We start from the raw sequence: 25,739 nt of genomic DNA on the forward strand, positions 1-25,739 counted from the left end.
GGTGGGAGGGACTCGGATGGCAGAAGGGACTGGGTGGGGGACAGATGGGGTGAGGGTGAGGGTGGGGGGGACTCGGATGGCAGAAGGGACTGGGTGGGGGACACATGGGGTGGGGGGACTCGGATGGCAGAAGGGACTGGGTGGGGGACAGATGGGGTGGGGGGACTCGGATGGCAGGAGGGGGACAGATGGAGTGGGGGGACTCGGATGGCAGAAGGGACTGGGTGGGGGACAGATGGGGTGAGAGGGACTCGGATGGCAGAAGGGATAGGGTGGGGGGACTCGGATGGCAGAAGGGACTGGGTGGGGGACAGATGGGGTGAGAGGGACTCGGATGGCAGAAGGGACTGGGTGGGGGACTCTTTTGGCAGAAGGGACTGGGTGGGGGACAGATGGGAGAAGGGGCATGGAGCTGGAACTGGGGTCTGAAAAGTGGGCAGGAGGGAGAATGGGGTCATGCCTAGGGCAGGGGTAGGTGGGAGAATCAATGGATCTGGAACTATGGGCAGCCGCAGGTGGGATAATGGGGCTGAAACTGGGAGCCGAAAAGAGAGGGCTGTGAGAGAGGGGGAATAGATCCTGGATGGAATGGGGAGTGAGAGGGAGGGCAGAATCTGAATGGATGGGAGAGGGAGGGCAAATGGTGGATCGAAGGAGCAGAGAGAAAGGGCAGACAGTGGATAGAAGGGAGTGAAAGAGCAGACAGTGGATGGAAGGGGGCAGAGATAGAGGGCAGATGCTAGATGGAAAGGAGAGAGAGAGGGCAGATGCTAGAAGTAAAGGAGAGAGAGAACGGGCAGACAGTGGATGAAGGGGCAGGGAGAGAGGGCAGACATTGTATGGAGGGGACAGGAGAGAGAGTGAACACACAGGATGGCAGGGAGAGAGAGAAGGCAGATGCTGGATGGAAGGAAGACAGTGAAAAGAAGATGAGGAAAGCAGAAACCAGAGACAACAAACTGTAAATAAAATATATATTTTTATTTTTTTTTTGCTTTAGGATAAAGTAGTATTGTAGCTGTGTTAATAAATGCTTATAAATAGAACATGGAAATAAGGTAAGCTTTATTGGACTAATTTTAATACATTTTGACTAACTTTCGGAGAACAAAACCCCCTTCCTCAGGTCAGGGTAGGATACTTTAACAGCACTATACTGTATTGATCTGAGGAAGGAGGTTTTGGCCTCTGAAAGCTAAATGTATTAGTCCAATAAAATGATATTATTTTATTTTCTATTTTTGTTTTATTTCTATTTGTTAATTTGTAAAGTGATTGGTATTTGTTAGTTTTTTCAAATTTACATCTGCTGTCTTTATATTTCGCACAGTACTTGGGGACATTTTCTGTTTCTGTGGTGTTGCATTGTATGCTCAGTCTGGCCTCTTGGGGGTTCAGTTTAATGTTTGTCTAAATAGAAAGTTTATGATTACTTATTCTATAGTGGTTTAGGGTGTATCTGTGTGTGAAAAAGACATGGCTCTCAGTTGGCATTCACTGTGCAGGATCGACCATCTGTACTATTCTGTCTGGTTTCATTTTACAATAGGTGAATTGATGTTGTAGTGCTCACTGTAGTGTCTAAAATGCTTTCCTTTTCCTTATGTGACTCGTAGAAATTACTGCTTATGGTGTGGTAGAATTGTTCTAGAGATCCTGAGTGTTTTGTATTCTTGGTATGCCTAGTACTGAATTTTGGAGGGGGGTGTTAAAAAACGATCGGCCCCGGGTGTCAACTACCCTAGCTACGCCACTGACTGGCAGGGGTCCCCAACAACTGCCAACCGAAGCCTTTCTCCAGTGCTGTTCTCTGTGCTCAGTTTCACTAAAACTGAACATGCACACGATGTGAGAGAAAGCAGGGCAGGCAATGCACAGAGAATAGGCTGGAGAAAAGCTTCAGCTGGTGAGGGTTGGGGACCCCCGCCAGCCAAACCAGGGGCTCCAGATCGAAGGCCCCCTGTAACTATATGCCACTGCTTTCAAATTAAAGAAAACTGTAGAATGAGAGGGCATAAAATGAAGTTAAGAGGTTATAGGCTCAGGAGTAATTTAAGGAAATACTTTTTCACAGAAAGGGTGGTGGATGCGTGGAACAACTTCCCGGTGGAGGTGGTGGAGATGAGGACTGTGTCAGAATTTAAGAAAGAGTGGGACAGGCACGTGGGATCTGTTAGGGAAAGGAGGAGATGGTGCTGTGGATGGGCAATTTGGCTTTTATCTGCCATCATGTTTCTAGAAGGAAATGTTGGTGATGAGATCTGAAGCCGTTCATGGTTGGCTGCAGACAGAGGAGAAACTAAGGGGGTGATACTCAACCATGGCAGTAAGTGGCTAGCAAGCTGCCCTAAATTTATGTGGCAATTATGGGTATGATCTCCAACCTGGAATTAAATAGCATCAGACTGGTGTCCAATTAACTTGCCACATAAAATTAGGACAGCTGTTTTGCTGTCCAAATTTTATGTGTTTATTTAGCTGGTCAGTGGACTGAATATAGCTGCTAGTTAGCTAAGTTGCCACTCTAGTCTAACTCTGCCCATGGCCTGCCCCTAACTTAGCCGGTTAGGGGATGACCTGTTAGTGAAGATATTCAGCAGCATTAACCAGTGAAGTGCCATTGAATATCCTCTTTAGCCCCATTAAACTGATTTAAATGGCCAGGAGCCTCTCCTGGCCGTTTAAATAACTTTGAATATCTACCCCTAAGTGTTTGGCTCCTGAATCTCCCATGTTCTGTGGGAGTTTCCTGATGTTGCATGTTTCTCTGAAGTGGGAGTCTCCTCAGTGCAAAAGACATGGTAGGTCTGCATAGGGTTACCATATGTCTGGTTTTACCCAGATATGTCCTCTTTTTGGGACACCGCAGGGCGACTGGGCAGGTTTTGTCAGTCTGGCCGTTTGTCCGGGTTTGTGGCGGGCAGGCTGGCTTGCGGGGTGGTCGGGCAGGCCTCAGGGTGTTCTGTCCTCTCTTCCCCTCCTGTACGTTATCGTTGTGCCCTGGTGGTCTAGTGGCCTCTTCGGGGCAGGAAAGAGCCCTCTCTTTCCTATCTGGCGCTGCTGCAGACCTCTCGCTTCTGGTGCCATTTCAAAATGGCTGCCGACAGTTCAAGCGGCGGCCTCGAGAGACTTCTGCAGAAGTCATGCGAGGTCACAGCTTGATACTCTTGGCAGCCATTTTGAAGTGGCACTGCCAGGCAGGAAAGAGGGGGAGGGATGTGAATGGAGTCATGTGGGTGGGTGGATGGAGGGAGGCTGGAAAAAAGATTGGGGAGCGGACATATATGGGAGAGAAGGAGGGAATCTGGATTTCTTGGGGGGGGGGGGGGGGTTCAAGGTGACACTATGGTGCAGAGGTGTAGTGCAGTAGAGTGGGGTTTGAGAGGGGGCATGGCTGAATTACATTTTATGTCCCCTTTTTGTCACAGCAAATATGGTAACCCTAGGTCTGCATAAATTGCAATAGAAGGAAAGCCCTAGCACCCAGTGCTGATTGATAGTTATTCCTTACAGTCATGGGCCAGGTTAACCCTAATTAAATAACCCCCCCCCCCCCCGCCCCAAACAAAATTTATGTTTGTAAGCAACACAATGTTCAACTATAGGTTCTTTAATATTTTGTCTGATGATGTTAGATCTATGTTCCAGCATTCTAATTTTGAAAACCCTCGTGGTCATTCCCACATATAATTTATGACAAGGGCAGTGTAGTGTACGTCATCCAGTGCCCTTGTCATAAATTATATGTGGGAATGACCACGAGGGTTTTCAAAATTAGAATGCTGGAACATAGATCTAACATAAATTTGAAGAACTTAGGTGTTGTATTCTTGATAAGATACATGGTAATCTAAGAGGGGGCAACAGAAAATTAATGCTGCAAAGGTGTGAAGCAAAATGGACAGATAAATTGAACTCATTGGAACCGCTAGGATTGAATAATAAGATAGATTGGCATGTATTTTATTAGTCTCTTATTCAATCCAAACACGCCGCATTTCTAACCATCTACAGCTGATTACAATTTCAATAGCAGTTTGCTATTTATAGAAGATGCATAGCGTGTGACGCGACAGCGCCATTTTTGCTTCAGGAGTGTAACATGAATGTAAGCACAGCTATGCATTAAGATTTTCACTGTTCATATCGTATCATGACTATGTTAACAGAATCTAATTTTTCTTAGAAAATTGGATTATGGATAGCAAGATTTGTCCCTGAGGAAGCGACTTGAAGGTGAAACGGTGGTGCCGTTGGACTCAAAGTTAAGTGTTGCTCCTTCCTTACTGGCGCTTTCAATCATAGTAACATACATAGTAGATGACGGCAGAAAAAGACCTGCACAGTCCATCCAGTCTGCCCAACAAGATAACTCATATTTGCTGCTTTTTGTGTATACCCTACTTTGATTTGTACCTGTGCTCTTCAGGGCACAGACCGTATAAGTCTGCCCAGCACTATCCCCACCTCCCAACCACCAGCCCCTCCTCCCAACCACCGGCTCTGGCACAGACCGTATAAGTCTGCCCAGCTATCCTCACGTCTCAACCACCAGCCCTGCCTCCCAACCATCGGCTCTGGCACAGACCGTACAAGTCTGTCCAGCACTATCCCTGCCTCCCAACCACCAGCCCCGCCTCCCGATCTTGACTAAGCTCCTGAGCCCTTTGAGGTTTTGTTTTGAATGCTTATTGAAACATAGCATCGAGCACTATTTAACCCTTGAGATTTTGTTTTGAATGTTTATTTTTTGAAACACTGCATCGAGCACTTTAGATTACATACACAGAAAAGAAGGAGAGTTGAAATAATCCCCATGATAGAAACTTCACAACGGTTCTTTATTTGATCAGTAGCAAGCCTGGGACTGGTTAGTCCATCAGGTTTCTGAGGGATTCTCTCCTCACATAAAATACATCAGTGATCTAGCAAGTTCTAGTGTTATGTATTTGATTTGTATCTGATTTACCTTAATTACACACTAGATTTACTGCAACTTTTTATAGTAGTGACCAGACAGTCACAGATCCTCACTAGTGGTCGAGCAGTCACAAGTCCAGGAGGGTAAGAGCTGGGGACAGGATGGAGATAGACAGGGGGAAAAGTCTAAATGAAGGAGAAGGGAGATATAACTAATACTGCTCATACTAGTAAGAGACTTAAAGAGACAGATTGGTTCTAAGAGTAAAGGTTACACTAGTTAAAGGATGCTTAATATGTTGCTGATGTAATACCTTTCATAAAGCTAATGCCATACTGTTTTCATATAATTTAGTTGAAATTAGTTCAATAAATTGTTTAAAAGTTCAGCTAGCCTTGTTCACAGTAGTCTTTCTGAGTTTTCCTGGGGGGGGGGGGGGGGTAGAGAGGGAGAGGGGGGTAGGGAGAGAGAGAGAAATCCTAGCCACTTGCACCTTTCTTCTCCAGATGGAGGCACCAGGTGCCAAGCATATATGGGACTGACAGAGTCTACCCAAAGGAGAATCCTGCTAGGTCAGCTCCAGAGTCGGGCATGCTCACAAAGAAAGCAAACCATTTCCTCCTTCTCCAGAATCTTTTCCACAGGCTTTAATACTTATTTAGCATAACACTGCCTCTCTTACGATTTAACGCTGCTCAACCAAGAGGACAAAGATCTGAGACCTTATTATCCAGAAATATAGGCCAGAAATCTTCAAGATTTGTGAACCCACAAAATCATTAGGCCTCAGGACCACTGGCAGTAGGAAGGGCAGAAACTCCTTCCCCGGTCCACCCCACAGTGGGAGAAGCCACTGTGGGGATCAGGACTCATTTATTCTTTCCCTCTGGGACACCAGTCTGGAGGACTGAAGAGGAAGCCCAGAATATGGTTATTGAATCTTGCTCCCCTTCCCCATGCGAATGCACAGACACCCTCCTCTTCACCACCATGATGTTTTCAGTAGGGGAAGGGTCCTCAAGTGCTGTTATATAATTTCAGTATATTAAAATGTAACAGGATATCACACTGTGCCTTCCTGCCAGGAGGAGCATTCTGGGTCCCTGTGCCAGTGTAGTGCCACCCAAACTAATGAGGGGTAAACTGCACCTGAGCCATTTGAAACAGTAAATGAGGCACTTCCTGTTTGTTGCAAGAAACAGTAAGTGCTTCCTCAACTGTTTCTGTGCTGGTAGCAGTAGTGGCTTTGGAGGAGCAGAGCAGTGGAGGGAAGTGACAAGGTCCTCCTGCTTTGTTCAGCATTTTCAGGGGACTGGGGCTGAAGCTGGAGTGGGAGTGAGGACTGGGATTGATTCTGAGATTAATAGGAGTCAACGTTTCAAAATAGATGGGGGTGCTAAACTCAATACAGATTACCTCTCCTTGGACACACCAAGGCGATTAGCTCAACAATGGAGGTGCTGAAGCATGCACAGAGCTGGCATCTATGCTGAGGTTATATTTGTGGGATCAGCAGGGGGGCTGACACCGATATTGGGGCTGGCAGGAGGCTGATGCTTAAGTTGGGGTAGGCAGGAGGCTAATGCTGATGTTAGGGTTAGGTTTGACAGGGAGCTGATGCTGATGTTGGGAGTGGGGGTTGGGGTTGGAAAGGGATTGATGCTGATGTTGGGAAAGAGGCAGGGCCAATGCTGGCAGACTCAGAAAGGAGTTGATAGGGGTGGAGGAGAAGGGATAGGATGACAGTCACTGTTGTGGGGAGGATGAGAAACAAGAACTGATGCAGGGGTTAGATGGAGCGGGAAGGACATATATGTTGGGGTAAGGAGGATGAAAGACAAGGAAAATTAATACTGGAGAAGGAAGTAGAAAGGTGGGCAAAAGGAGAAACAGCTATGGGGTTAAATGAAGAGGCAATGAATGCTGGGGAAAGGGGGAAAAAAGAGGTAGGAAGGCAGATATGGCAGGGAAAGGGCATGAGAATCTTGGGAGAGGATGGGCTCATACTTAGGTGGAAACTGGGATTGGTGGGAGACCAGAAGAAGACAGATTCTAAGACAGGCTGGATATAGGGAGTGTGAGTAAGGATTTAGGGCTTGGGAAGAGAGAAAGAGTGGGGACTTGTAATTGGGGACACAGAGAGTAAGTAATTAATCATGAATTTGGAGGGCAATGGGGATTAAGTGATTGGGTGAGGGGTATGAGTAGGGCTGTGAGAATGAGTGCAGAAAGATGAGAAGGGGAAGACAATCTGAAGGACCTAGAGGACTTGGGAGGCAGTTGGAAGGGATATATGGCTATGGAGAGGGTGAGAGAAAAAGTTAGAGGACAGATCCTTGAAGGAAATGATAGGGGGTAGAAATGGGGAAGGTAAAGGGATGGGGAAGCCAGAATAGAAAGGGAATAAAGAAGGGACTGGAGGTGAAGAGGGGATAAATGACAATAATAGCTGGGGCTGGGGAGGCTTTGAGATGCAAAGAAAGGTAGAGAGGCTGGAGAGGGGATGAATACAGAGGGTGGAAATGGGGATCTAGAAAGTGGGTGAAAGACAGGGTGAAGGAATGAGACAGAGATGGGGAATGAGAAGACTTGGGAGGGAAAAGTAGGAAATGGAAAGTTGGTAAGTAGCTGAAAGGTGAAAAGAGGAAAACAAAACTGGAGGGGGAGAAGTAGGAATGAAATCAATAGGTAGATAAAAAGATGAGAAAGATAAAGAAGGTGAACTAGAAAGATAAATGTCAGAGACATTAAGAGAGGAAATGCAGGGAGAGTGAAGAAATAGAAAATGGAAATGATATCCTGGAGAAAGACTTAGGAGAAAACTAACAAGAGGAAGTGTTAAGGAGAGACCAGGACCAATCCATATGGAAAAATAAAATGATCAGACAACAAAGGTACAAAAAAATTCTCAGTTTGTAGAGAATGCAATATGTCAGCTTCAAGTCCCGTCACTAAATACATCAGTAGCATGTGGGGCGATTCTCACATTAGGAACCTCACCTTTGTGGTTGATGCCACAAGATTGGTGCCAAGATCGGGGATGCCACAGCACCTTGAGCTGGCCCTGCCCAAAGGAAGCAGAGTCAAGTCAAAAATATAGGAGCCGCTTATTCTTAGCCACATGGCCTTGAGTTTTGTATGATTTTCCTAAAAATGTAGGAGGCCATGAAGGCGAATGAATAAGGTTGAAGTAAGTAAATGCCTGTCAGGTTTTCATTGCTTGGTATATTTGCTTTCTGGCCCTGTTGTTCCTTATCATGTTGGCTTTTCAGGCTTCACTGCCTCTGCCCCTGTTGGCCACAATGAGAGAGAGGGAGAATGAATGAAGGAATCAAAGGGAGGGAAGAAGGAAGAGGATGGAGGGAGGAGCAAGAGAGTGAGGGGATGGATGGATTCTATGTGATCAGAGGGGTAGGAAAGGGGTGCAAAGTGGGAGGGAGAGGAAACTGAGTGAAGAAAACATGTGGTGCTGTTCCCTTTACCCCTCTCCCTCCCCCCAGTAGGCAAAACGCAGGCCATGCTGTTGAATTCCAGGACCCTCCACCTGTCCATAGAGGATGAGAAGAGCAGATAGTGAAGCTAGTCTGCCCCAACCCTCCCCCCAACAGAGAATAACCTACTGATTCCATCTCAAAGAAGATGTCTGTCTTACTGGCCAATAATGGAGAAAAGGAGAGTTGTAAAGATGGCAATCTTCCAGGAAGGAGGATTTAGTGTCCATCATGGGAGCTTGGGGGCTTTTGGACCACTGGGGAAATCATGGAGCTGGGCTTGTGGTAGAGGATCAGGATCATAAGGACAGGATAGAGAGGAGGAGGAGGAGGAGGAAGAGGGTAGAGGGAAAGGGCTCCAGTATCCATCCTTCTCCTCCTTAACTGGTGATTCTTCATCCCCAGTCCCTATTACTATCTACCTCCTAGTATTCTGCCAAATAGCTGTGGATCTGGATTGGCCTTTCATCTGACCCAGTATGGTAACTTTTATGTTCTTAAGAGTGTGAGTTTGTGTGTGCAGGTTTCTTGGAGAGTGATAGTCACCCTAGTTCTGCGCTTTCCCCCACTATTCCACACAACCCTGGATTAACCATTAAGCAAAATAAACATGTGCTTAGGGTACTAAGGGAAGGGAGGCTCCTCAGAGTTCTTCCCCCCCCCCCTAGCAATCATGCCTTTAACTCTTTCAGTGCCATCTGCCACACCCATTATCCAACATGAATTTCAGTGTTTTCCTAATCATAAGAAATATATATGATGTTTTGTACAATAATGATATTTCTCAACACTTATTGAGTCTTACCCCCCTGTTTACTAAGCCATGTGGCAATGCCGACACAGTCCATTCAAGTGAATAGGATGTGTCGGCATTTCTGCATCGCCAGCCACTAGCGCAACTTAGTAAACTGGAGGGTTGTCTTGCCAGTTAAAGTAATGGAAGAGCCGAAGGGCACCATTCTTGAGCTATGCTTAGGGCATCAATTGGTCTTAATCTGGCCCTAATTCCACAGTTCCATTCAATTTCTATTTACACATTAAGCAGTGGAGCAGATGCTTAATGCTTACCTTCAGAATGCCTAGTGCTGGTGAGAACTTCAGTAGCTCTTTGATCACCTCACTAAAACCTTTAGTGGCAGCTTTAAATAAAGCTGTGGAACCATCCTAGAACCAGAAACAAAATAAAAAGGAGAAATTTTAAAGTACCAAAGCTTTATATTCTAATGAATGAAAGCACTAAGGGAAAGAAGACCCTTAAAAAAATGCTTCAGAAGAAAATTATGGGGGAAATTCTCTTTGTCACCACAAGCAGCCTGGTCAAATTCAAATATATCTGCTTTTGTGTGATGTTAACAGCAGGTAGTACAGTGCCTGGCTGGTGTGTCACTAGCACACAGTGCAGCAGAATGGTAAGATAATCATTAACGTCCACAGCACACTTTCTCTTCATATGGGAATTAGTTAAAACAAAAGAAGCATCTCAAGTGGTAGTACTGACAGACACTTTGGTTTCATTTTTCTGTTGCTATTAGAGGTCGTGGCAGCCATTTTGTGATTCTAAGGCATAGGTTATGGCAGCCATTTTGAGAGGGTGGGTACTAAAATGGTCAACAGTTTGTGTCACAGAGTATATGGAACCAATGTTAATGATCTATATGTATACCATGAAAGAAAGTTGGGATGGGGAGATATGGAAGAAATGTCCAAATAACTGTAAGCTATAAACGCATGGGAGACAGGCCTTTATTCAAAAGAAATTAAGCTCTGGATCAGGAAGTCATATGATGAGGATGAAAGGGGTAGACTCAGGAGTAATATAAGGAAATATTTCTTTACAAAAAGAGTGGTGTATGCACGGAACAGTGTCGGAGGTGGTAGTGATGAGGACGATATCCATAGGCAGCAGAATGGGGTGAGCCACTGGGGCCATAGCCCTACTAATATTTTGCCCTACACACATCAGCAACTGCAGAGCTTGTTTTTTTCTCCCCTTTGTTCAGATGCAAATTGTAGTGTTTAGAGTGTCACATGTGAATATTGTCTGTCAGGTGTGTCTCAACAGAAGAAAAGTTTTAAGAACCACTGCTTTAGAGTGTATGGAGTTTCTGGGAGGCCCAGTGCTGGTGTAGAAAAGATGGAAATCTTGTTCATTTGTTGTCAGAGAGGATAATTAGCTGAGGTGCCTCTACCTGGTAATACCTGGTTCATCTGCTATATGCCCTGTTAGCTTCCAGGATACAATCATAACCATACCCACACCATAGGATTGATGGACACAGGCAAATAATGACCAGTGCTTCACTGAAATCAAGAAACACGCGGATAAAAGGAAAAGCAAGCTTTACTTAAGAGTACGAGGTTAAAGGCTGTATTGATCTTCAAGAACCATAGGTGGCAGTAAAATACTCCTAAAAAATGCACTTTAATAAAGAGCAAAAAACTTTGCATATACAAAGATAGCAAACAACAAGGGCAAGTACAAAGGTGTGTAAAGACAACAAAGTCGTAAAGAAAAATAAGAGAGTAAAAATCAAATAAACAATCCAGTGAACCAGTGGCGTTCCTGGGGGGGCTGGCACCCGGGGCGGATCGCCGATGCGCCCCGCCCCCCGGGTGCAGCGCCCCCCCGATGCAGCGCGGACCCCCCCGCGAAGGAAACCCCCCCCCCCCCGCTGGGTGCACGCCGGGGGGGGGGGGGGGTGCCGCGCGCCTGCCCTCTGTTGGTCCATGCTTCTTCTCTGCCCCAGAACAGGAAGTAACCTGTTCCGGGGCAGAGAAGAAGCATGGACCAACGGAGGACAGGCGCGCGTGGCACCCCCCCAGCGGCGTGCACCCGGGGCGGACCGCCCCCACCGCCCCCCTTAGGAATGCCACTGCAGTGAACTGACCAGAAATGAAAATTTATTACATAAAACTCACAAATACAACACATAAATTGGCAAATTGAACCAGCATCCAATGAATCAAAGCCACCAGGGATCATGTGATAGCACTCAGGAGGTTTCTCTTTGCAGAGGCAGATAAAAGGATGAGACACTCTGTAATGTAGCACAGTTAAGCTCTGGAATTTTATGCTAGAGGATGTGATAAAAGCAGTTAGGTTAGCTGCATTTAGAAAAGGCTTGGATAAATTCCTGGAGGTAAAATCCATAAACCATTATTGAGATAAACTTGGGGAAAGTCACTGTTTACCCCAGAAGGTAACACTATGGAATCTTTCTGCTTTTTGGGATCCTGCCAGGTACTTTTGACCTGGATTTGCCACTGTTGGAAACAGGATACTGGGCTCTGGACACTTGTCTGACCCAGTAGAGCAATTGTTATGTTCTTATGTGAGGTCCCTCTAAACAAAAAATGTGTTCCACTGCCCTTGATGATATCTAAATTCAATAAGGCATGGGATGAGAACAACAGCTCTTTAAGGAAGAGGAAGGGATTGTAGAGCTTAGTAGTTGGTGTGGATGGACAGACTGGATAGGCCATAAGGTCCTGCCATCATTTTCTCTGTTTCTACACATAAGATGGCCATGGGCTTGGTTGTTCTCTGGAGCAGAAACATTAGCAATATGCGCTCACAGCCCCCATCCTCCACGTGGGATTCCTGTTTGTAAAGAAAACTTGTACCATGGAGGTGGAAGAGGGTCTGCCATAGGGACTGTGAACATGTAATAAGCTTCTGCTCAAGAGAAAGTGAATGGCCAATTGTTGAACACTGACTTGCCAGTTAATCAGTCCTAGACCAACCAGTGGACTTCTCTAAGACAAACCTGGATGTTGTGACTCTGCTACTACTTCAACTGAAATATCTTTTGTGATTGTGGGTGTGCAGACAGTTCCAGTGGAAGTCAAGCACACATTTTGTAGCTGTACATTCTCTTTATTTAAATGAACAAGGATCCCTAAGCCACTGGAAAAGTATTTGTGGTTACTGTTCTGCCCACATTTACTTGGAGGCAGGCTATTTGTTATTTATGTGTATAAGTTAGCATTGCCTGTATCTTTAAATAGGGTTGTATCATAGAACCACAAATCCCTGTAATCTTGTAGTTCCCTGTAATAGGCTCTTTCAGAGCAAATGCCCAGTTCCCTGTGTCTTATGGGACTCATTCTATTGGCTTGCCTTGTTCTCTGTGCATGCTGGGCAAGTTGTCCCCCTTTCTCCATTGGGTCTGTAAGAGTTAGTATGCAGCTTATCTTCTCTGTGAACTGAACTGAAACTCTGTTGTATGATCTTTTCAAGCTACTTTGATTCTATCAAGAATTCAACAGTGTCAAAATATAAACAGCCTTACTATTCAGCATGTTGTTGAAGTCCTCCCAGATTCTCTCTTGCATGGAGAGAGAGCTGGTTGAGAACAGACTCCTAGTTTGCAAGGCAAAAATTATTGAACTATAAGTTATTTTTCCTTGTTTAATTACTGCATTAAAGAAGATGTTGGTTCAAGAGTTCTGAGTCTTCTTATAGTGATGGTCTATACTCTGGTTTAAACTGAATGTCAAGCACAGTGTTAGGAATACTTTGCAAGGACAGAACATGTGATTGAAGAGTTCCGAGTCTTCTCATAGTGATGCAGTGGCGTAGCCAGACTGCCAATTTTGGATGGGCCTGAACCCAAAGTGGGTGGGCACAAATTTTTCTCTCTATCCCCCTCCCCCAGCAAAATTTAGTCATGCTAATCCGATGCATTTGTCACACAGGGTAAAGTGCTGCTTTTCAGTGCATCAGATTTCAGAAAATTTATTTAATAGCCTAACACCCTTTTCAGTGAGCTTTCAGAAGCCAAAACCTCCTGCCTCAGGTCAGTATAATGCTGTTACGGTATCCTTGCCTGACCTAAGGAAGGAAGTATTGGTCTCTGAAACTTCATTAACACAGGTACCATATTACTTTATCCTAAATTAAAAATAAAATTATTTTCTTTACCTTTCTTGTATGGCCATTTACTTTTTCTCATTGTGTCGCTCCCAGTCTCTAGATTCTGCTTTCCTTCATTTTCGCTTAACTCTTCTGCCACGGTTTCCTGGCCATTTCTCATTTTTCTCTCCTTTTTCTTTGCTTTCTTCAATATTTTTCTGCCTCTCTCTCTCTCTCTGTCCTGATTTAATTCATTCTTACTATCCATTCTTTAATTTCCTTCATCTACTTATGGCTTTTCATCTTTTTCTCACCCTTCTTCTCCCCATGCCCCTTCCTCTTATTCTCCAGCCTTTCACTACTCTCCTTTTCCATTCAGCAGCTCTCTTCTTTCTCTCCCCATCCTTCCATGTTTTCCCTCATTCTCTGCCATCCTTCCATCTGTTTTCCCTCTTTCTCTCCCCATCCTTCCATCTGTTTTCTATCTTTTCTCCCCATCCTTCCATGTTTTCCCTCATTCTCTGCCATCCTTCCATCTGTTTTCCCTCTTTCTCTCCCCATCCTTCCATCTGTTTTCTATCTTTTCTCCCCATCCTTCCATGTTTTCCCTCTTTCTCCCCATCCTTCCATGTTTTCCCTCATTCTCTGCCATCCTTCCATCTGTTTTCCCTCTTTTTCTCCCCGATCCTTCCATCTGTTTTCCCTCTTTTTCTCCCCATCCTTCCATGTTTTCCCTCATTCTCTGCCATCCTTCCATCTGTTTTCCCTCTTTTTCTCCCCCATCCTTCCATCTGTTTTCCCTCTTTTTCTCCCCATCCTTCCATGTTTTCCCTCATTCTCTGCCATCCTTCCATTTGTTTTCCCTCTTTTTCTCCCCCATCCTTCCATCTGTTTTCCCTCTTTTTCTCCCCATCCTTCCATGTTTTCCCTCATTCTCTGCCATCCTTCCATCTGTTTTCCCTCTTTTTCTCCCCCATCCTTCCATCTGTTTTCCCTCTTTTTCTCCCCATCCTTCCATGTTTTCCCTCATTCTCTGCCATCCTTCCATCTGTTTTCCCTCTTTTTCTCCCCCATCCTTCCATCTGTTTTCCCTCTTTTTCTCCCCCATCCTTCCACGTTTTCCCTCTTTTCTTCGACGAGGCCCGCCCTGCATGCCAGCGCCAGCTCCCATTGCCGGCCACTTCTGCTTTTCCTATTGAGCAGCAGGGCCGGCGCTACAAAAAGAAGAAGCGCTAACGGCGCTAAGGACGAGAAATGTTTAAAAAAAAAAAAAAAAAGCGCGGCACCGGCAGGCACTGTCTAGGCAGCCTTGAGGAATTGGCTGCTGGCTCGCAGGCTCCTCCCGTCGACGGGAGGAGCCTGCGAGCCAGCAGCCAATGCCTCAGCAGCCAATGCCTCAAGGCTGCCTAGACAGTGCCTGCCGGTGCCGTGCTTTTTTTTTTTTTTTAACATTTCTCGTCCTTAGCGCCATTAGCGCTTCTTCTTTTTGTAGCGCCACCCCCAGCCCTGCTGCTCAACAGGAAAAGCAGCAGTGGCCGGCAATAGGTGCTGGGGCTGGCGCTGGGCGGGCCTGGGCTGAAATTGGATGGGCCTGGGCCCAGCCAGGCCCACCCGTAGCTACGCCCCTGTAGTGATGTTCTATACTCTGAATGTCAAGCATAGTGTTAGGAGTACTTTGCAAGGACAGAACAGTTTGATACACAGCACTAGCCTTTTGGTAACTGATGCTTTAATAAATTTGCTACAGCACTCATTCAGTATGGTATTCTAGAACTTTGTCTCTGTTAAATCTCTTCATAAAGGCAGTTAATAAATCCCAATAAAATAAATACATGAAGGAAGGAAGAGCTTACACATTTAAAAAGGAAGGAATTCCTGTGGTAGTTCCCATAGCTACAGAGCTGTGATAAACTAGAAACCATAAATAGTCTTTACGATTATTAAGGAGTGATAAGGATTATAACTCTCATACAGGATGCATTAATCTGTCCAATATTGTTTAACACTGCATACACGACATGAAATTCCTGTAGAGATGAATGTACTGAATTTATAGATTTACATGTGTTTGCGTATTTTTGCAGCTTGCACATTGCTGCCTATGTTATCAGCATTGTATATGTGTAATCCCTCATTATAATAGGGATTACTAAACTGTTGGGCAACCCTTCCCTAGTCACTGCGGGGAGGGAACTGGTTGGTAATGGAGATATAAGAAGCCCAGCCTCAAGGGGAGTGTTTGTGGGAAAGCGCTGAGGGAAATGTTCCTGGTTGTTGAATGACAGTAAGTGAGGAGTTTGAAATTAATAAATAGTGTTATTGGGGAGAGCAGAGCACAAGGCCTTTGATTGCCTTGTGGAGAAGGGGTGTCCTGGATGGGTTCAAGAAACCAAGGCTGGACTAATTGGAGGTTTCTTCCAGTAAAGCATAGGAGTGTTCCAGCTGGAAAGAGGCTGTTGGAGCTCAAGATAGTAGCCTGGAGAGGTATACCTTTGGGGAGAGAGTGGACGGCCAGGGAGGTGTGGTCCACAGTGGAGATTGCTTGCTGTACTAGTCATGGGCGTAGCCAGACTTCGGCGGGAGGGGGGTCTAGAGCCCGAGGTGAGGGGGCACATTTTAGCCCCCCCCCAGTGACACCGACCCCCCCCCCCGCCATTTTTGACCCCTCCCCCCCGCCGCCGACTCTCTCGACCCCCCCCCCCCCGCCACCAACCCGCCGCCGCCGCCGCCAGGGACGTCAGACTCACAGAAACAGAACGAAGCCTTGCGCCGGAAGAAGAGGACCTCGGCTGGTGGGGTTTGGGATCCCCCGCCAGCAAAGGTAGCCGACGGCGATGGCAGGTTGGCAGCGGGAGGGCGGGTCAAGGGGCAAATCTACAGGGGCCCAGGCCCCCGTGGCCCCACGTAGCTATGCCACTGGTACCAAGATTGTTTCACCCAGAAAGGATGGGTAATGGACTGTGGAGGAGTTGTAAGTATATATACTGTAGGATCTACAAACTGAACTAGAGAATTTACACCATATCCCTGAATTTGGCTTTGGACTTATTTGTACAAGACATCTTGTTGGATTATAAATTAACTTGTTCTACTCTGAAAGGATTTGAACTGCCTGTTGCAGAATCTGCAGTAAAGTTCTTGTTTGTTTTCATAAAAACCTGGACTGGAGTCTTTTCTCAGTGTGAGAGTGACTTACTCCTAAACTACCAAAGAAAAGAGAATAAAGAGTAAACACCCCAGCTTAACACCCTACAGCCTACCAGAGTTTAGCTGGCCCCGGCCTACACCCAGCTCAGTGAGTCAGAAGTGACTAAGAAATGGCTTTTGGTTTTATGGCTCTTGTCCCGAGTGCTGACCCGCGAAGAGCTAGCTGGTGCCCGGAACTTTATGGTGAGACCAGGGCTACATATGCAATGAGGAAGTTCTTTGTCTTTAGTGGCTGAGCAGCTTCACTCATTGAAAAGCAGTTTAAATGAAAAGTTAATGCCCAACTGCCATAAAACATTATTTGGCCCATAGTCAAATAGCTGAATGCCTATTTTTAGGAACCTTAGGGTAAAGCTATCAACTGGATCCAGATTCACAGGACAGAGTTGATCCAGTCCTGGTTTTTCCCAGTGCATACAGGGACTTGTAGTCTTGCTTTTGTTAGGGAATGCAATAGGGAAATCAGAATTATAAGTCCCTGCATGCAATGGGGTAAACACAGGACTGGATCAACCCTGTCCTGTGAGTCTGGATCCAGTTGGCAGCCCCACCTAAGCAGCGATGCAGAAAACTAGCGGAGTTGGAAGTGTGTGATTGGCATGACAGCTGTGTTCAATTTTCTGGGCGCACAATGTGGAAAAAAAGTTTGTGTAGAAGCTAACCCTATACAAACTTCTGAGTAAAACACCAGTGCAGATCCTATTTAAATAGATGGTAATGGGGCTATTAGCTATTCCACCTCAATTCAATAAACTGTTGTAGAAAGGTTTAAGGTGAGTACAACATGAGAAGAAGAACGCCAGGTCAGAGGAGGCATTGAAGGATTGGCAACTGCAGCAGTCACATTGGAGTGGAACAGCCACAGCCCCATTACCCACTGCCTCAGGTCATCTCCACTACCCCCCAATTTTCATATCTCCCATCCTCAATCACAGAAAGGATCTGACCTGCCCCCAGAGATGCCTCCCATGTCTTCCCCGACAGAACCCCAAAATATCCCTAATGTAACCTTCCACCTACCCCCCACTCTCAGAGATGAGCCTCTGATCACCCCTGAGACTCAAACCCCCCCCCCCCCGGTACTCTAGTGGATCCTGACCCCCATCCCTCAGGCCCTCCATTCTCTTCCCCCTATCTTTAACCAGAGGAAGAAGCGATGCCCACTTTCTCCTGCCTCTGCAGAACCTGACCCCTTGTGGTGCATCCTAGGTTGCATTGCACAGGTCAGTCTGCCAAATAAGGGAATTTTTTCCCTTTATTTGTTAATCTTTCCCCAGAGACTACCAAATAAGGGAAAAAGAACACCTTATTTGGCAGACTGACCCTGCACAGTGCATCCCAGGATGCACTGCTCAGGATCAGGGGCTGTCATTTTGCAAGATGGAAGTGTAGGGGCAGCATTGCTCCTGCCTCTAGTTAAATGTATGGGGGAGGGAGAGTCCAATAAAATACCAGGGATATTTCTTGGGGCATTGGGGAAAGGGATCGTGGAGTAGGGGGTCAGGGTCCACTAGACTACCAAGGATATTTTGGGTAGTGTTGCAGGGGATGGGGACATTTCGGGGGGGGGGGGAGGGATCATTGCATGGGGGTCCTTTCTGGGGTGGAGGATCATGGCATTAGGGGATTTGGGGGGGAGGGAGATGACTCACAAATGTGTATGAGCCCATTACTGCTCACAAACTGACAGGAATGGAGACGTTTTTTTGCTGTTCAGCAGCAAACAGTTGGAAGGTACTGCCACGGTGTGTGCTGTTTTATTTTGATTATTTTTCCTGTTCACACTTTTTAACATGGTGGTAATTTGCATGCCATTAGTTTACTGCATGGAGGAACAAAAATTGTGTGTTCAACTTGTATTAGATGACGTGTTCTATGCAATCAGCATACGGCTCTAATGCAAGCTTTCTGCATCAGCCACTAAGTTAGGAATACATATTTCCTGAATGTAGGAACTTAAAACTTAGGAGGCTAAACTTAGGCATGTAGTTAATTTGCTTAGATTTAAAATGCTTAAAATCCATGCTAAGCTTCTAATATTTTCCCTCCCTAATTCCACCCTTGAAGCATCCACTTTTTAGGATCCTAAAATAAGGAAATCAATCCTAGTCTGTTTTCAGAGAGGTCTTTTTAGCTTCCCAACTCCCAAAATTGGGATCCTAAAGACTTTGAAAATTAGCCTATGTGTATAAAATTCTAATGCTGCTGGATGTGGGTGTTCTAATTTACTGCATTATTCATACATTTGTCTTGACCATGGTGCTATTATGCAGAGCAGAAGCAGGGCCACTGAGAGGGGGAGGGCACGGGAGACAGAATTCCCCCCCTCCCCCGGCCCGGCGCCAGCAATAGAAAAGCTGCTTTCTTCAGGATTCCAGTAGCAGGCATAGCTAGAAGACTGGGTTGGTCTCCTGCTTAGGGTTACCATATGGCTCCAGAAAAAGGAGGACATATTGAGCCAGTCTGGGTTTTACTTCCATTGCTTTCAATGGAAGCAAAACCTGGACTGGATCAATGTGTCTTCCTTTTTCTGAAGCCATATGGTAGCCCTACTCCTGCTCCAATGTGCTGGGTTATCATGTTATTGCATTAACTGTGCTCTGCCGGCCACGTCCCGCCTCCTATGTGAAGTACTTTCTATTTCCACATATGCGGGAGGGGATACGGCAGGAAGAAGAACCCGTGGCCAGCAGAGCAGAGTTAATGCAACAACACGGCACACAGGAGCAGGAGACAGACCGAAAGAGCAGTAAGCTACTGCCAGGTGGAGGGCGGAGCTGCTCTCAAGACTGTTTGCCCCGGGCTTGGTTTGGTCTTTTGGCGGCCCTGGGTAGAAGGCAATTAAAAGTGTCATGTTCTCACATTCCGTGTTGCATCCCGGTCAGCTCCATGCAGCAGCAGGACCCTCACCACTTCGCTGTGGCCCATCTGTGCTGCTATCCACAATGGAGTGGTCCCATCCTGCAAGCAAAAGAAGTCCAGATAGCTCTCAGTTTGTTAAATTTCACAGAGTCTCAATAATACTTCCAATTATACACAGTGGTGGCCTGACAAGCAGATCAGTTTACAGCAGGGGTGGGCAACCTGCGGCCCACTATTGAATTTTATGTGGCCCGCAAGACCTTGGTAACTATGCCCCTTAGTAGTTTGAGCAATGGGCTAAGAACCAAGGAAATCAGGATTCAGATCCTGCTACTAACAATTGACACTCCTTGTGACCTTGAGCAAGATACTTTATCTCCCACTGACTCTGGTCCTCAATAAGCTCTCTGATGCAGGATCTTATTGTACCTGAGTACTCCTCACCATTATACGGCATCGCCAGGGCTTTTTTTGAGGGGGTACTTGGGGGTACTGAGTACCGGCACTTTTTCCATTGTCTGCTAAAATTGACCCATGGTCCTCAAGTTTTAATGAAATAGCTCAGGCTCTACACACCAATTCTGCCTTGTCATAGATTCCATGACTGGTTGCAGGGGGCCTGGCTATTGTGGGGTGGGTCCCTCAGTGATCACCCCACCCCTGAAGGGTGGCCTATCATTTGAGTACTGGCACCTTTTTTGCTGGAAAAAACGCAATGGGTATCACACACACCCAGTGGTGCTAAGAAAATAAGTGTGACTAATATACATAAAGGGAAAGTAAAACAAGGTCTGTGCCGTTATCCGAGACCCATAAACTTCTTCAAACATAGAGTTTATTGAGCTGGGTTATGGGTTGGCATTCGGCAGCAACAAATTGATTTTGCCAGTGTGCCTTTCTTACAATGGAGAGCAGGGGCTGTTGTTAATCCCAGACTGACACTGGCTATTCTAGAGTTTGGGGACGCTGAGGTTGCTAAATCTATGCAGCAGGTATAGATTTCAACAATCATGAGGTAATGAAGGATTAAAGTATGAGGGATTGATTGGGTTGGGGAGGGGGGGGAGAGGGTATCAGAACTCATGGGGATTCATATTATGTGTGTAATCCCCCTTTATAATGGGGGTTACTAAGTGGTGTTAGCCTCTCCCTGGAGTCACTGGGGGGAGGGAGGAAGGTGTCCCTGGGTGGGGCTGAAGCGCAGTCCAAGGGGTGTGTTTATGGGGAAAGTTGCAGGGAAATGTTTATTAGTGTTGAGTGACAGCAGGGGTGGAGTTCAGAGTTATTAAAAGTTATTGTTTCACTGAGCATATGGTCTTTGGTTGCCTTCACCCCCCGCCAGGACCCGTGAGGAGAGGGGGTATCCTGGAAAGGCCAGATAACCTAAGGCTGAGAAGGGGGAGTTACTGTCAGCCAAAGGCAATAACTATTTGAAAGAAGTGCTCTGGGTGGGCAAGGGGAGCCCAGTTCATGAGCAGGAACATGAACAGGAATAGGGATGAGCCTGTTCATGGCCAGAGGGTGTAGCTCAGAGAATTGCATCCCTGGAGGAGAGGACAGACAAGGGAGTCTGATCCTGGAGGACAAACAACGCTACAAGTTGTAAATTTGTATATAATTCAGGATTGCTATAAGAAACCATTTAAGTATTTGTACCTGGGCCAATGGAGGGTTAAGTGACTTGTCCAGAGTCACAAGGAGCTATGTCACAAGGAATTATGACGTTTGGATTAACTGCCCGTTGCAGAGTTTAGTAAAGTTTTGCATAAAAGATAACTCCTTGGTGTGGTGAGTATTCATAGAGAGAGAGTGCGTGAAAAGCCTACTCCCAGACTATTCAAGGGTACTCAGGATAAAGCCCAGTTTATCATCCTACAGCCTTCCAAATTTTATCTGGCCCCGGCTTGCGTCCAAGCTCAAGTGAGAAAGACTGAACTGAGTGTGAAGAGTGAGTAGTAATAAAGTGACTTTTGTGGCCCGGGTCAAATGGAACTGAGCTGGTTGGTGAGACCTGGGTTAACTGGATTTGGTTTGATTTACACTTTGTTTGTCTTGTTCTGTCTTGAATCCCAGAGTTACCACTATGTTTCCAGGGTCTGCTTCTGATTCAGGCATCCGCTTGATTTCTTGCCTGGTATGCTTTTGTTGATGAGAGGTTATTTTTCTATTTGTTAAGGGGCCCTTTTACCAAATTGCGGTAAAAAGTGAGCTTAGCATGTCCTTACATGGGTCATCCCTGTGTGCTAAGGTTATTTTTACTGCCGGAGTATGGCCAGTTTTTGCATTTTCACTATTAATTAAGCCGTGCTAATTTTCTCATTAACGCATGAGCCCCTATCACCAACCATTATGTAGGCAGTAAGGGCTCATGCACTAAGCATGTGCCGATCAGTTATTGCACAGCAATGTAACTATGGTAAGCGCAGAACATGCCCACTCTCCGCTACTAGCACTAATAAAGACATTTTATTTATTAGCATGTGGGTAGTGTGCGCACATCCAAAAATTGCTATGGTATGCCTCAGTGTGTCCTGTGGTAAGTCTTTTTTTGCTGCTGCTGCTGCAGTACTACTACTACTATTTATCATTTCTATGGAGCTACAAGACTTGTGCAGAACTGTACACTTGAACATGAAGAGAGACAGTCCCTGCTTGACAGAGCTTACAATCTAGTTAGGACAGACAGACAGGAGATAGGGGATTTACTAAGGTGGTAATGAATATAATTTGTACCTGAGGCAATGGAGGGTAAAGTGACTTGCCCAAGATCACAAGGAGCTACAGTGAGATTTGAACCAGCCAACTCTGGATGTCAAGACCAGTACTCTAACCACTAGGCCACTCCTCTCTTAGTGTTTACTGCAGATTGGCAAAAGGACCCCTGTGGGTTTTGTGCAATATTCTATATCTAAATATAATGTGCAGGAAGGATTTATGTATATTGTAATATTATTATTCACATTGTTTTGTTATATATTTGTGTGTATGATGTCTATGTTAATTGGAAACCACTTAACATTTTATGATGAGCGTTATAGAAGTTTTTTTTTAATGTATTATTTTTTTCTTTTTTGTTAAAATTATTTTTGTAGCCCATTTTAATTGTCCAAACAGAAGGATGGGATACACGATATGGCTTTATCTGGAGAGATTCTGTTACACTATAGTATGTCCCTGAATCTATAGTGGAAGCTGCACCTGACGGAGAGAACCTGCTTCACATTACTCATGCTGCTGCATTTTAGTTCAAACAGTTTTTATTGAATCAACGAATGTTCAAGAGGAGGAAGGAGGACAATTGTACATCATAATAATAAGAGAACCCCCCCCCCCCCGAAGAACTCTGCAAACTCATATACTCATTAGTATATGACTTTATATCTATCTATCCCCCCCCCATCTAACTGACAAAAATTTGGAAAAAAACCCTCTTTCATGTAGCTTCTTTATATAACAGAAAAAAACACAAAAACTTGAATTGAGTAGGATCAAGGAAACTATGAGCTTCTTTTACAGGAATGCTCGGACCCTTTTACTGACCAATGCTCAAAACTAACAGCATGCATATAATTTGCATGCTGTTAGTGTTGAGCATTAGCTGGTAATTCTGACTCGGTGTTTTTCCGGTGTGGTTCTCTACAGAGCTGGATTTTTTTCTGCATCAAGGCCTCTCTCTTTTTTTTTTTCCGGCTCCTTCTCATACCCAGTATGATGGTTGTTTGGAGCAGATATGTGTTTTATTAAGTAAATCCAGGTATCAGTATTCATGTCTCTCCATCTCCAGCAGAGGGCCCTCTGAGATGGTTTTTATGTTAGACCTGTCCTCAGTCTGGAAAAGATTTAAAGCAGCTAAAATCAAAGCTCTCTCTCTCTTCAGTGGGCTGATGCTCAGAACTCCAGCACTATAGGGAACAGCGCACCAAAATAACTTCCCAATGCTCAACACTAATAGCATGTAAATTACATGTATGCTGTTAGCTTCGAGCATTGGGAAGTTAAGGGGAAGGAATGTGTCCTGTGCTCATGCCCAGTCAAATTAAGGAGCAGGGCGCCTGTGTACAGAAAACAGAAATCTGAAACGGCTTACGAAAGCAAGAGGCCCAGATCTACCGAGACATTCTTCAATGGGATTTCATGGACCCATATTTCAACCTGACACTCAAGGAAGTAAATTTTCTGAAGTACTGACACAACGACCAGTTTATCTTCAAAGGGGGTTGATGTCATTTCCGTGCACAGAATGTTTTACTTTTTCTAGACTTCAGAAAAGACTTCATCATTGGCATCAGCACAATGGTTGATATACCTAAGGAGAGAGAGGAGGCGGGTTTCCTTCACCTTATCACCTGCTAAGCTACTAAATTACTAGCTTGTCCTTAGCAAGTAAGCACAGTGCTGTTTCATGCTATTTGCACTGTGCATATTGACAGTACAGAGTTCACAGAGAATATAAAAACCACAGAAAAAGAAGTCAGAGTTTATGCAGTCATAGCAGAGTAGGGCTGGGAAGGTACACAAAGCTGACTAGTTCCCTGTGGTATGTGAAAACTGGAACTGGTATCCTATGATACAATATCAGGAACGCCCAGTTTAAGATTATCTGCACTTTTATAGTGCCGATCATTACCTGCCTTGGCTGGTTGGCTTTTGCTCCAGAAGAGAGTAATAACCGAATAACATCCACATAACCTCCTTGAGCTGCTAGGAAGAGAGGAGTGGCCCCATCCTGGATTGAGACAGAGAAAGATCATGGTTTAAACAAATTTAAAGCTTCATCAGGAGCTGGTAAACAATAACAAGTTACAATGCTTATTTTACACAGGATATCACTCACCCATTGGATTCCTTCCCATTTCCTGTTTCTAACTTATAGATGAAGAAACCATTGAAATTAAGTCCTGACCTGATTCTGGGACCATTTTGATCTGTTTGGAAGCACCTTCCATTTTGACTTGATTGAATCTGAGATGGGGGAGATCAGGGGCAGTAGGATAATCTTATTGGTTGGAGAGGCCAAATGAACCAATCTCAGGACCTGCCCCCAGGCTCTTTAGTTGCTGATGCTTTGTTAGGTAAATTATTGGTTGGGTCATTGCCTCAGTGGCCCATCCCATTTCACTTCCTGTGGGGGGAGGTTATATTATTGTGGAGGCCTGAACAAGAGGAGAGTCATAGAGACTTTTCCTTTTAAATGAAAGGATACCAGACTGGGGCCAGAGGTAGGCTCCACAATTTACTCCAGTACCAATGGAGAACAGGAAACCAGTTTAAAAAAAAAGGCTCCATGTCAGTGACAAAAAGATCCAGGTCAGTGACCTGTCAGAAATTCCCCGATCATATGATCAGAGAGCATCAAAAGCCTTGGGATGCCTGGTGTTATAAAGATTGAAAGTAAAATTAAACTTTCCTTTCATTGGGGTACATGGAATCATATCTTTACCTCATCTCTTTTGTACAAATGGATTATTCTGTTTTGAGCATGTTTCAGGGACAAGTGGTTTTCATAAGTCAAAATAATAAAAATAAATATTTTCTTTCATGCAGATCTCTCATTTGTTTAAACGTAACTAAATGGGCTATAAGCCCCTAATGCAGGCCATTGGTTTTCTTATATTTTCTCCTTGTGATGACTTATACTGTGCCAAAACTGGAAATTCAGTGAGACAGAATAATAGAATTCAATAACAGTCATAACTTATTAATTACATTTGGGTAATGACTGAGAAAATGCTGTTGAAAACTTACTTGAGGAATAAATAAATATATATCACAGAACTGGAAAATGTTGGCACATTTAGACTGTCCTGATTATTTAATATCTTTCTTTTAAATAGTAGTAATAAACAATATTAAGTGCATTTTTAAAATATACCACTACATTCCACAAAAAAAGGAAGCAAGTTTCCACAAACCATCTTTCTCTTTTGATTTAGGCACAGGAAAAAAAAAGATTTTAAATGCTCCCAGGTTTCAAACTAATTCATGTTTAATGTGGGCAATGACTGCCATAAATAAGTAAATAAATAGATAGATTGATAAAAACTCTGATTGTTGAGCATCTAATTCTCATAATATGATGTCTGTTTCAGTGGCCCTTTACCACGAGAAAAAAAATCTCTGCACGGATATAACACATGCTAGGGTGTCCCTATAACCAGTACCTCCAAATGACACACTGATTATGATTTATAAGAAATTACTACTCTACCTATGAAAAATTATTCCATTATTATACTCCCTCTGTGTACATCCGTATGCTGCACAAGCTGGGATGTTTAAAAATATGTGAGATTAAATAAAAATGCTACCAACAAGAAAGAACAGCAACGTGGATATAGCAGCTTATAGGTTTGTTTGCTTTGTTTTGAGTGTACGCAGGGGAAACAGACAAACCTATGTGGCT

The 25,739-nt window shown here is 44.9% G+C and overlaps 1 protein-coding gene across 6 annotated transcripts in view; it reads right to left on the reverse strand.

The window, feature by feature from the left end:
* ANKRD29 (ankyrin repeat domain 29) overlaps window positions 1-25,739 on the reverse strand; it is a 143,627-nt gene that overhangs the window by 8,703 nt on the left and 109,185 nt on the right. For 5 of the 6 annotated variants that reach the window (XM_030213565.1, XM_030213598.1, XM_030213588.1 and 2 more), the window contains 3 exons: window positions 23,964-24,062; window positions 19,337-19,435; window positions 9,481-9,576 (listed from right to left, as the gene is read on the reverse strand). In XM_030213565.1, coding sequence (XP_030069425.1) covers window positions 9,481-9,576; window positions 19,337-19,435; window positions 23,964-24,062 — 294 coding nt within the window. The remainder of the gene's footprint in view (window positions 1-9,480; window positions 9,577-19,336; window positions 19,436-23,963; window positions 24,063-25,739) is intronic. The other variant, XM_030213558.1, reaches the window with a different exon arrangement.

The sequence above is a fragment of the Microcaecilia unicolor genome, chromosome 1 (genome assembly GCF_901765095.1).
Source record: "Microcaecilia unicolor chromosome 1, aMicUni1.1, whole genome shotgun sequence".
Taxonomy (NCBI): domain Eukaryota; kingdom Metazoa; phylum Chordata; class Amphibia; order Gymnophiona; family Siphonopidae; genus Microcaecilia; species Microcaecilia unicolor.